Raw genomic sequence first — 13,527 nt, forward strand, 5'->3', positions numbered from 1 at the left:
ACAAGGGCTTGCACCATTACAATTTTCCAGCAGGGGGCAGCACCTACGTATGCATATCAGTACACAGACAGGGGCCTGGTTTGCCGAAAGCATTGTAAGCCTAAGATGGCAATAAAGTCCCTCTTGCGAACGTCTTAAGATTTGCCGACTGTTTCCTGAAACCATAGTAGCTTAAGAGCGTCGTGAAAACACTCGAAGATTATGTTTGTCTAAGTGTAGGCTATCTTTTATTAGGCCTGTGAGGTAAAGGCAGAGAAAGCAACATGTGGTTTAGTCTGTGCTGCGCCAAAACCTATGCCTATATGGTTATTTAAGCCTACACATTTCCTTACTTTCTTACTCCACCTCTTTCTTATCCTCAAACGTGTTCTTAAGTGACACCCCAGAACATTATTGCACAGGCAGCACACACAGTAGGACTCTCACAAATAGCAAAGAACTGGCATGACCGATGTACCGAGTAAGCTATAGGTTAGCCTAATAGCCTATGTCCATATATCTTCCAACAAACATAAAAACGGTGCAACAATCTAATTAGCCTACAATTAGTTATGATGTGTGATATATAGCCTACTTGGGATGCTTACATGCAGTTTTTTCTATTTCCGTAGCCTTGATGTGAATTAGATCCGAAGTTTAGGTAGTGACGTGCAGTCACCTGACATCAGTCACATCACCATCAAATTAGAGGATATTTCAGAACTATTAACGTGGAAAGCTCCCCTTAAGAGCTGCAGTTGCGTTCACGCTACTGTTTGGGAAACCAAACGAACTATCTTAAGATGAATCATCGAAAACCCGTAAGTGCGTGTATCCATCGTTATCGGGGAACCAGGCCCAGGACGAAAACAAACGGATGTACAGCAGATGATGAGACAGATATCTCTCTCTCTCTCTCTCTCTCACTAATATATATATATTCACTAATAATATATACTCACTAATATATACAGTATATATACACATATAGCCTATATATCTGTGTGTGTGTGGGGGGGGGGGGGGTAAAACCCCTTCACTGTATCTGCATAGGTCACAATGGCACCAATGCCATCAAAATCCATAACTCGCAATCAGGGCCCACTTCCCCGATAACGACGGAGACACGCTCTTAAGAGGGTTTTCTACGATTCATCTTACGATCGTTCGTTTGGTTTTTCCGACTGTTTCCCGAACATGCTCGTAGCGTGAACGCGCGTGCACTGCTCTTAAGATGCTCTTAAGGGGAGCTGTCCACGTTAATAGTTCTGAAATATCCTCTGATTTGACGGTGATGATGTCAGGTGACTGCACGTCACACCTATAGGCCTACCATTTAAACTTCGGATCTACACATTAATTCACATCAATACGAAAATAGAAACACTTTGACATCTGCATGTAAGCATCCCAAGTAGGTTATATACCACACAGAGACATAAATAATTGTAATTATTTTAAGATTAGACTGTTGCACCATGCAATAATTTTTCGCAGTGCCACTTAAGAACACGTTTGAAGATAAGAAAGAAGTCGAGTAAGAAAGAGAGGAAATGTGCTTAGATTTTGATGCAGTAGGCTACAGACTAAACCACATGTTGCTTTCTCTGCTTTTTACCTCATAGGCCTAATAAAATATTCACTTAGCAAAGATAATGTCAAACTATTCTGGCAACGTCTCGTTTCATAACTTTATTGCATTTTTGTCCGCTTTTCATCACATTATTATGACCATTAAATGTAGGCTATTTTGCACGCTAAAATCTGATTCATCACAGGTAAACACAACAAAGAATGGGAACGTAAGTTGGATTATGTATTCTAAGTTGTAATTCCTCTGTATGTCCTGTTGGTGACCTCAGTGAGAAGTACTGTTAAGACGCTCTTAGCCGGTAACGAGTACTCTGGAGCACTCGTAGATCTACGAGTGTTTTCACGACGCTCTTAAGCTACGATGGTTTCGGGAAACAGTCGGCAAATCTTAAGACGTTCGTAAGAGGGACTTTACGACGCTCTTAGGCTTAAGATGCTTTCGGGGAAGTGGGCCCAGAAGTGTTGCGCGAAAAAATCAGTTAATTTTGCCATAGACACTGTTACAACTGACCCGCACAGGTCATGTTTTTATTTTAATTTAATTGCATTTGCTATGACTATATAAATGACACTCATGTTAACTTGAAACAGAGGGACTGAAGATATGAATGACATGTGATTGAAGTCCACACGCTCAAATTTCACGAAGCAAACTTAAACAGTTGCGTTTTAAAAAAAATAATCGAGATGCTTGAATTTTGCACCTTTTTATCTGGTCGTATTAAGTAGACCATTCATGTTTGGATGGCTGTAAGAATTACATGCTATGATCTTTCCGTAGCTACACCATATCTTGAGAATAAAACATTGATACATTTGTACCGCTGTTACAATTGTAGGCTACCAGTTCTCCCCTACGCATTATAGGCTACCCTACCCAGTAGGCCCTAGCCTACTGTTAGCCTAACAAGCGTCAACCTCCGTGTTTTTTTCTCTTGCAGTTGAGAAAATGCTTTTATAGATTTAAGCATTCTTCTTAGAGATTATGTTGAGAAATATAACTTGGACAGTAGGAAACTAGGTAGGCCCTACCGACATTGTCAGCGTGAGAAGACGTGCTGAAGGTGGGCTGAGTTCAACGTTGTGCATTGAGCCCAGCCCCGATCTGCAAGCTGCAACCAGGGGCTACTCATTTTAAGTGCTTCGATCAAAAGTTGCATGACCCTCCCCTGCCTTCTATGTAATTTTCAACCACCCTCCAGCAGTATTTTCTAAAATGACATGACCCTCCCAGGCCAATTGTCGATGTCTTCCGCCGACGCTATTACGCGTCATGCTATGCTATGCTATGCTATGCTATGCTATGCTATGCTAATACATCAACGTAGGCTAACGCCCTTTAATCAACCTCTGCTTTCTGATCTTACACATCACACTTCACCAATATGGTGGCAATTTCAGTAGATTTACTCACTAACATTGTTGTGGAAACACAATGGAAACTAAATGCACACTTCCTGCAACTGCATTAGCCTACTTGAAAAGTTACTCCTCTAGTAACTATTCACATGAAATAAAACAATAAAGCATTGAGACCATTCAACAAAGCATACTGGGTAATAACAAATTCAACACATGAACTTGTTGCTATGGACTCGTCTCTAGGCTTCCTCAGTCATTGTAAAGCTGCCGAAGCTGAACATTATCCAAAACTCAATTTGTCAATTTGGGAGCTTGCTACACTCCTTCCTTCTCAAATAACTTGAAAAGGCCGTTTGCAAAATTTCACAAATAATCACAGGGACCGAAAAATACCTAACATGCCAACTTTTTCCGGGTTTATCATTTTAACCTTTCCCCGCTGTCTTGCCGTTTTAATATATTTTTCCGTAGAATATCCCATATTAGTGTAATACTCTCATAACATTAGTCCTGCATTCTGGCCTGTCTCTGTGTTGTCCTGTTGTTACCCCTTGCCCTTCCAGAGAAACAGATGTATTCAAATCATCGTTTTGCTTTCTTGAATGCGAACTCAGAGTGATGTTAACCTAGGCCTATTTAAGTTAACGACGTGGTTGTCGTGAGAGCACGAATTATTAGCGCTTGCAGTGTTCGGCCGTAGGCTATGCTACGTGCGCACCTGCCAGGCTAGACAAAGAATTCCCCCTGTATATTCACTCAAAGTTGGCCTACCATAACTTACCAACTACACTGTAAACCATAAACTGGCTATTTACCAAATGTATTTGTTCAACTTTATGAAGCAGAATTACGCACTGCTACTTGGAACGTTTTTTTTGGCAGGAGAGAGAATGACAGCGAATAACAAATTGCACTTGTTACTGGTTACCAATAAATACTATATATTTTTTTGCAAACAACAAAAACAGAAAGGATGGAGACAGCAAAGCTAGAGATGGGCAGGAACAAGGTCAATTGGTAGAAATGCTTGTCAAAACGTTAGGAGCTGGATGTGTGGATGAATGAAGCACAAGTATGCTTTAGGCCAGCGGTTCCCAAACTTTTTCCCCCGCGTACCACCGCCTACATTCCGACTCGGCTCGCGTACCCCCACCATCCGACACATAAACACATAAAAACGTAACGCATTCTATAACCCCCTCCCCGCCCCCCGCGTTGACAATATTTGTCCGTTTCCCGGTTTTAGGTGCGTGCATTTGGTCAGTTAAAAAGTTATGAAAAGTAGCCTGCATAGTAGCCTAACTACATCCACATACAATATCTTATAATAGGCCTACAACAACGCCTGACAAGGATGTATTCGTTTGGACAATATTAGGCTATACAGCCTAGAAAGACTAAACAGGCTACCTTTAGTTTGTTAAATGTAAAGCCTAGCTTAATGTTACCTTTCTTGCCCATCTGAAATAACTCCTAGCTTTGCTCCTTCCCTCCTTTCTGTTTTTGTTGTTTTCAAAAACCTGTTATATCCGCAAAACTTTCCCCCCACGGACCACGGACCACCCAACGCATTCAAAAGTAGCCTAACGCATTCTATTAGCTATTCCAGGCGTCATGTTTAATAAGCTGCCCTTTTTTGATGAACACATACAGAGTTTATAAATGATATCCTTTAATTTCATGTTTCCATATCATTATGACCTGATTCGAAATTATGTATTTCTTCATGAATTAATTACAAAAGATTTAAAATGTTCATTTTACACCTGTCCGCCATAGCCCTTTTCATCTCGCGTACCCCCTAGAAGCAGCTCGCGTACCACCGGGGGTACGCGTACCACAGTTTGGGAATCCCTGCTTTAGGCTATGTTAAGCATGCACACTGTTTAAAGTTAGGCTACACGGTAAACTAGGCTACAAGTAAACCAAAGTTAAATTTAGCTTTTTTAGGGCTGGATAAAGTTGACCAAATGGATATAGGCTGTTAGGCGTGAATAAAGTAGGCTACTTTGTTGCTCCAACCCTTCCAACGTTAATGGGGACGAATGTTGACATTTTCCGTATTTTGCGAGAAACCCGGGAAATCTCCCTTATTTTCATTGTTCAATGTTGACAGAGCTATGGAACGAAAGCAGGGGCGATTCTAGACCTAGAGCTTTGCTGGGGCACAGGCCCCCAACTCCCAATACATAAAAAAAATTAAATAAATAACTGTGCGCGCAATATGAAATTAATAGCTAGCCTGATTTGGACCATCACATATCTCCCCTAGGCTCCCCCAACATCCTCCTCCATACTCTGAATAGTTTTACGTCTAGCCCCCATCATGTTCTCATCCGTTTCTTGCCTGTCTCTCTCCTCCTCCTCCCCCTGCCTGGTACTGGACTGCCCAGCCTGTGCTCTTTCTCCCTCTCTTTGACCTTCTCCTCCTCCTCCTTCTCCTCCTCCAGCACTCTCTCCCTCAATTGTTGTAGCAGCCACTATCCAGCAACATCCAAACACATAGGCATAAGTAGGCCTATACTCACTGCATTAATTTAATAGGCTTTCCTACTAACACAAGGGAAGCTTATTTTTAGTCAAAATTGAGATATACTTCCCTCCCAGGCAAGGGTCCTATAGACATCCTGGCAATACTGCAGTTCTTTGTAGCTTAAATAGCCTACTAAAGCCTTCATACTGACTTTTGGTGATAATTTGCAAATGTAGCCTATAATAATCTACACAGATGGCTATCTGATTCTGTGTATTATTATAGGCTACATTTGCAAATGCAGCAAACTTATTTGAGTTTGCCATTAAATCATTGATCAAATCACAGCACTGGCTATTACCAGCATAAATGTTAATGTTACCGTTAATGTGGGCAAAAGTATCATACCTCCCTCATCCTCCTCATCTCTCCTCACTGTTCCTCTCCCTCTGCCTCTGTTCAGGAAGAATTTTCTGATGTCCATCTCTATATAGTTTATCAGAAGGCTATGTTTAGTTTTACAGTAGGACAGCTTCACAAACAGTATAGGCTACTTTTACAGGACTCTTTCTACAGTATAGTATAAATCGTTGTTAATTGTCCGCATGTGTGCATGCAGCCTACGCATGGTGTGTGTGTGTGTGTGTGTGTGAGTGAGAGAGCACAAGCTGGTAAACTGTTGCTAAGGCTACAATGACGCTAAGCATTGAAAAACAGATGCTAGTTATGTGGGCAACACTCTCTAACAGCGATCAACTTGTCATTTTTTCTGTCAAACAAGTTGTTAATTTGTTGTAACATTAGGGGACGACTTACTCTGTGCTCAAAGTGATGTAATGAGCTCCAGCCGATTCCACAGTGTATGTGTGTTCAGTACAACGAAACACTCGGAAGAATCATGTGAACGTTTTTCATTGGTTGTTGCGTTCAATCTTACCCAGCTACAGAGATGCGATTTCCTGATTGGCTATTATGGCCCCTTTCTTTATTCCTTGTTTTTTTTTTTTATTGGCTGGTAAGTGACAGGCTCGAGCCATGAGTAAAGCAGGCACGGAGATGCGCTCATGAATGCCGTTTCCAGCTAGAGCCGCGCTAGAATTTTACTGGGGCACTGGAGACTTTTACTAAGGCACGTGCCCCAGTGAATAAGGTCTAGGGACGCCCCTGAACGAAAGAGAACTGTTATATGGCGACAGAAATCAACAATCAAACAAGCCACTTTGATTTTTTGCTGTTTTCATTAATACAAAAGATGGGTGACCCTCCCTTCTAGACAAAAAAAAGTTAGGTGACCCTCCCCTCAACAAAGAATAAAAATACATGACCCTCCCCTATTTTCCTCCGGTGACCCCGTTTATAAATAACGAACGGTCCCTAAGACGTTCTAAATGGAACGCGATGTAATGAAGCTGTTTTTTTTTTCAAGCGTCTTGGAGACGTAGCCTATGCTGACTGGGCTATGTTGATGACACCAAATTAATAAGTAGGCTATTTCTGAATCAATGGGGGAACTTTAAGCCTATAGTTTATTTTTCTTTCAGTCCGCGGTTCCATTCAAACTTGCTGCAAATGATCAGACGTGTAAAGCACCGGGCATAACTTAATTTCGAGGCTATGTGCAGTAGGCTAATTGTTGAGGAGGCCCATAGTTTTAGAAAAGCTGCAGATAGACAGATAAAGCATAATGCTCTGTGAACAGTAGCCAAGGGCCTTTCTGCAGAAACAACAAGTGCCTTATTGCACGCACCCCTGCTTTCACTTTGACTCCCTGCATTTCTACATTGTGACAAAAACTGTAAGTCAGACAGTGAATTTTAGTTTAGCATAATGTGGTAACAATTATGATTTCAATTCTACCTCAAATCTGATCACTGCAGACGTTATAATGCAGACCCAAGCAGCAGCACAGCCTTGAAAGATGCACTCTTAGAATTTGCTCAGAGCGGCTCTGGTTCTTCACTGACGCGATTGGCTGGATGACCGTTCACTCAAATCAATAGACCTATTTGTGTCTGTGTGTTATCAGAGTCTGCCCTTTTTAGACATACGGTTCCAACTACGTGAGCAGTAGCCTAGCATTTACTTGATCACCTTCTTTATCAGCATGGCATTGTTCTAAATGTTAATACAAACTCAAATGCTATTTTTATATTTTAACAGACGGGGTATGACTTTTGAGCAGCTAATACTCCATGTGAATTGTGTATCTATTTATCAGCAGACTCTATGTCCAGAGGCAGATGCTGTTTACTCACCCAACATTCTCCTGCTTCTAACATATTGCTGTCGTGCTGCACAGTTTTGGTTGACGGGCATCGCAGACCCTACGGCTGGCAATTGTAATAAATAAATAAATATAAAATCCTCACCATGTTACATGTTTTTTTTTCACTATTCAATTGTTTCAAGGGACTAGGCAGGAATTCCTGCTGGCTTTTTCGAGTCAGTGAAATGATGAGAGTCCCTCGAGAGCGCTCAAAGATCGCTGCATTATTTAGCGCTTCTTACATGTGTGCTATGATGAGCTCTATACGCACTCAAAAAATATGCAGCTCCATTTGCTTTCATAAAAAATGAATGGCGTTTGCGGTGGAAGAAGAAGCACTCTTGGTCCCTAAAGCTTTAGTTTGTGTGTTGGATGACAAGGCTGCATCTGGTACAATGGGTAGCAACATCTGGTACAATCGGCAATTCTCTTCGCAACAGTTATCTTTAATTGTAAGTGTCAACACACCGTTGTAAATGAAAAAGACAATTCGAGCTGAAATTCAGGGAAATATTATACATTTTAAAAGATAAAATGCCATTAAAAGAAAACGCAACAAGCGTGTCACGATCCACAGAATAAAAACACCATAGGTTCTGGAGGCTTCTTGATACAGTAGCCTACATGTCATGAAGAATCATGAAGAAACAGTTATGTGTGAAAAGTCCTCATGTTAACATGGAAAAGGCCTTCACACCAGTACTAGGGCCATTTTAAAAGGTAATGTCATGGAGAGCTGACAGCGGTTTAATCAATGACATATAATAGAATTAATGGAAATTAGTTACTGATTTTAGAAATATTAAGTCTTCCAACCAAAAGTCGTCATTAATACAAGTAGTCTAAAATGTCAGGATCATCTCCACATGGGAAAGACATCAAGGATTCAAGTTGGGATAGAGAAGCGTTGTTCACTAGCCGTGAGATGAAGCTTATAGTATTATAACTGACAGACATGTCTCTGCGCTTTGTGTAATCATAAAGTCTATACAGCCTGAGGGATACCGCCTCTAATGCGGACATGGACAGTGTAAAAGCCGCGCGCCGCGCTAATCCGGTTAATGCGTTGCATTGCCGTCGATGCATGGCGCAGGTGTTTGGGATTTGGGATTGTTCATTCCAAAAGTCAAGAACATGTCTGCTTACAGGTGGAGTGCTGAGTTCTGGCTGGCCTGAATTCAACTGGAAAAAGCTGCCTTGGCAGTTTACGGTTTACTTGTAACCATAACGGTGGTGTGAGCCATCCTGTCCTTCTTGCCAGATCTACTGACAGAGTGTATCCCACTCAGAAGACTCGTGAAATCGTGACAGGTGACTCACGAGCATCTTCCAACAGATTGTTTGCTCATGTGTTATGACTTGTAGCCTAGTACCTAACTACCTGTGCGACTGTTCATGACAATAATGCTCCGTCGTTTTCTGATAGCCTACTTACTAATACCCCCATACTTCAAACAGCCATCAAAAGGAATCTCTTAAATGTCGGAGTTACATAATCCATTTTAGCCTACTTGCAGCGGAGAGCTTCAGCACTCTGGACAGCTCCGGTTTATGTAAATTAGTCTGTATGATATTCTCCAAGGTAGAACGATCCACCCATATAAAGTCTGATGGTGATGTAGAGCATTTTCATGATCACCTACCTCATTTAGTAATAAATGCGCATTATTCATCACATATAACTATGTAATAAAATTAGCAAATTAAACATAATCAGGTCCGAATACATGGAAAAAAGGAATTCCTTGGACAATTGTTCACGCTATCATCGTGTGAATCTCATGTATTTTACACAGATGTAATCGTAAATGAGTGTAGCCTACTTCTAACAGACATCTGTATGGCTGCGGCTGTTTGAAGCATGCTTAATTCACTGGTAATCAGTCATAACAGTCCCGAACCCGAACATATCCAAACCAAAACACTCAGGATTGCTCCAAAACAATAATTGCTAAAAGAACAACAAAATGCTTATCCCACGTGATATGTTTACTCCTGCAATGAAGGGGTTAAAAATACGAGCAGCGTGTTCCCTTCTGCATTACATCATAGAGAGCCGCTTATTTGGGGTTTAAGAACGAAACACTAGGTGGCAATAACGACGAGCAACGGATTACGTCCTCCTTGTGGGACAGTAATACGGGGACAGAGAGCTCTTCGTGTCATTTCTCCTCGTGCAGCTCAGGGAAAGCAGTAGTGCCCTGTTATCACGGGAACGGCTCACTACTGTAGAGGCACTACGATGCACAGGTAACCGACGATTCGGCGTCACAAGTGCTTGATATTTGATGTTTTGATCTTAAACCTGAGGGGTGGGGGGCTAAACACTCATAAGTGCCAGGTGCTTCGGCTCAGTCGCCTCTTTGCTGAGGAGGATGTGGGTGTTCTGCGCTGCCCAGTCATATGCAGGGGAGCTGGTGGTCGCCGCCGCACCATCCTCACCCCAATACTAGATGGCTACCTCATTTGGGGTGTACTCAGAAAACAGGTGTCAGGGAAGTGACGTCACGAACCCCGGAAGCCGGAGGTGGGTGCTTCAGAGAGCAAGATGGCAGCGAAATCCGATGGTCGGGGGGTCGTCACCGGTTTCGCCCAGCTGCACAACCTGGACGAGACGGCGGGGAATGGAGAGGAGGACCCGAGAGAGGGCAGCTCCTTCCACATCTGCCACTGTTGCAACACCTCGTCATGCTATTGGGGCTGCCGGAGCGCCTGCTTGCGCTACCTCTTGGGGAAGGGGAGAGACGCCAGGCTGCCACCACAGGAAGAGCGCCTCTGGTTGGACTGCCTGTGGATCGTCTTGGCGCTGTTGGTCTTCTTCTGGGACGTGGGCACTGACTTGTGGCTGGCAGTCGACTATTACACCAAGCAGGACTACCTCTGGTTCGGGCTGACACTATTGTTAGTGCTGGTCCCCTCGGTGCTGGTCCAGATTCTGAGCTTCAGGTGGTTCGTGCAGGATTACACCGGTGGAGGACTGAGCTCCGTGGAGGGGCTGAGTAGCCGAAGAGCCACGGCGAGTCTGAGCGCGGGGCTCATTGGCAAGCGCAGGTGCTGCCACGTCTCCGTCTGGGTCTGGCAGACTTTCATTCATATAATTCAGATGGGACAAGTCTGGAGGTAAGTTCACACTTTTCCTTTACTGTTCCTCTTGCCCGAGGACTCTACCTCGCCTCTTTGCACTGGCTTGCACTCTCTATCTCTCTCTCTCTCTCCTCTCTCTCTCCTCTCTCTCTCTATCTTTCTTTCTCTCTTTCTGGTAACCTATGACCTAGGTGACCTGCTGCTGTGTGATCTTGTGATCTTAAGCAGACAGTGATGTGTCTCATCTGCTGCGCCTCTGTTGCTGCTGCTTTTGACACTGTTTACATGTGAAGGGGTGAATGTTGGTTTTACGCTCAGCGTTTTCTCCTGTCAGAATCGTCTGTTGGCCAATTAGAAGGTAACGCTGTCACCAACTGAGTGTGATGATAGCTCAGTGATCGTTAACTGCGGACCGTGTACATGGAAAAGCAGGTGATATAAAAGAGAGAAAGAGACAGAGAGGGGGGGAGAAGGAGTAGTAACATTGCAGGAAAAGGGTGTTTCAGCGAAGGCTGGTGAATACAGTAACGAGTGTATGGGGTCGCTGGAGCGCATGGCGTCGAGCATAGTGCAACTGAGGATTCGGCGCCTCTGCTCACCCTCCCTCACAGAAATACTCCAGTCTGTGACCAGCAGCGTCCAGACAGGCATCTGTGTTCATGGATACCGCGTCTCATCGGGGCGACACCCCCCCACACACACACACACTCACACACTATAGGCGAGAATGCGTGTACATACTCTTTGGCGTAATGTCATTGAATGTGGTGTTAATGCTGCTCTAATGTGATCATGGCACCGCATAGGAAAGAGTGTTTGGTCCATGCGTGTTCGGTGATCCGTGTTTGTACTCCATGCGCCAAACGCGAACATTTCAAGCAGATGTTGTCGTTTAGGCATGTTCATCTTCAGACGAGCACGAATTCTGCAATACCAGATGCTGTCCCAAATGTAGTTTTGCTAAATGTCGCATTTGGACCCTATCACCGACTCTAGACTACATTGTCCATGAAGATGCTCGTCCTCAGTTGCAGACAGACGCAGTGTCTAGGTTTTGTCGGGAGGGCTTATATGCGTTACATCTGGTCAATGACATATCTTTGGATATGAATATAATGTGCTGTACAGGTTCAGATGATTGATCTGACCATTGTTTGGTGGACTTCGTGGTCTGTGACTGCTCATGATGTCATCACTTTCTGTGCTCTCTCTCTCTCTCTGTTTCTCCCTTGTGCGTATGTGTGAATGGAATACCAAACACGGATCCAACGAGTTGATATAGCTGTTTTATTTCTCAGCGTATATTGAAATTCTTAGTCCGGAGATTGAAAGCGCTAAATTTCATTTGCTGTATCAGAGATCTTGGCTGGATGCTGAATGCTGAAGCCACTATTAGATTTCAGTTCCTTGCTGATGACAGACGCGTCGGCCACTAGCCAGGATATTTTCCATCAGCCCTGAACTGAAAAAACTGACGCAGCCCTTGTGTCAACATGAAGAGCGTAGAGTTTCTAAACATTAAGACTGTTGACTGTAGACTTGACACACTGAAGTGTGTCTGAAATGTAACGCGGTGATGCTGCGGTGCCACCACGGAGGATGTCTGGCCCTTAATGGAGCAGACTAGTCGCCATGTGGGGTTCTCATGTACCTAAATAGTTATTATGTCTACACTATTCTTGCCGTTTTGTTTTGGTGCTGTTCTTGATAGGCACTTTGGATGTTTTGTCTCAGGCTGGCAATCACTGTCTGAATCTCACTGAGCTCCAAATCCCCCCCCTGTGTCAGGATTGACAGCTTAATCAGTGTAAGCCAAATCGGTGTCTGATGGAAGCAACACCCCCCCCCCCCCAATGAAAACCTATTCAAAAGTTAGTTAGATACACAGGCAGGTCGCCGCACACGCGGACCTACTGTGCCAACGGAAGCTGTCCAGTGCTGAAATGTAAGCCTCTTATCTGAGAGAAAAATCGGCCGTTTTCTTAATGAGTGTTCTAAAACATGCTCAGATGTCTAATGATCATGACTTCACGAGCTAGTCAAAACGGATTAACACTACTCATGTTAAGTGGGTTGATAATCTGTGAATTTTAATCTGCATATGAACACTGTTCAGTGTTTTAAAACCGCCCATCTGATGGCTGGATTAAGCGCTTGTTTCAATCATCTGTAGCACTGTCTCAAAACAGCAGGACTTGGGTGTTTATGTGTCGACATCTGTCCCCTTTCCATGATTATCCCAGCACAGTCTTGGCAAGGCCATTTTACTTTCTTTTTTTTTAACAGAGGCCATCCATGTCTCTCTGATAGCCATGCAAGCCGGGTTGCCAGCGCAGAACTTCAACCTCAACATGTTGCCCTGTCAGCTAGGGGATACTTCCAGTAGGCTAATTTACAGATTAACGCCAATAAAACGGGGCGGCAGTGACTCCAAGACAACCCTTAATTAGCCACCGTACGAAGAGCTCCCTCTAACCCGCAAGAACATTAATCGTCTAGCGCACAGCTGGTGAGAAAACTCTCGGATAGGGGTGTTTATTTATTCATGCGTCGCATGAGACAGTGAGACGAGACCAGCGCGGGTCGGCGTTTTTTCCTCCGGATCCTCCGGAAATCACGCAGCCCGAGTTCTGCAGGAAGAGACCCCAAGCCCTCACCGTACGTCTCGACTTGAAAGTCAGCCAAGGCGAGCGTCGTGGGAGATAAGAGCTCTAACGGTCGATTAAGCTTTCACGAGTCGGATGTGCGTCCTGCACCGAACCCTTGGGCT

General features: G+C 43.8%; 1 protein-coding gene across 1 annotated transcript in view; it reads left to right on the forward strand.

The window, feature by feature from the left end:
- Positions 1-10,221: 10,221 nt before the first annotated feature.
- The window catches only part of xkr6b (XK, Kell blood group complex subunit-related family, member 6b), a 63,451-nt gene continuing 60,145 nt past the window's right edge, over positions 10,222-13,527 (forward strand). Inside the window, exon 1 of the mRNA XM_076272713.1 lies at positions 10,222-10,793. Within this exon, the coding sequence (XP_076128828.1) occupies positions 10,222-10,793 (572 nt within the window). The remainder of the gene's footprint in view (positions 10,794-13,527) is intronic.

The sequence above is a fragment of the Alosa pseudoharengus genome, unplaced genomic scaffold, assembly GCF_046254945.1.
Source record: "Alosa pseudoharengus isolate Yale_2024_CS ecotype anadromous, Long Island Sound unplaced genomic scaffold, YU_APseudo_1.1 YU_APseudo_1.1_scf_7, whole genome shotgun sequence".
NCBI lineage: Eukaryota > Metazoa > Chordata > Actinopteri > Clupeiformes > Clupeidae > Alosa > Alosa pseudoharengus.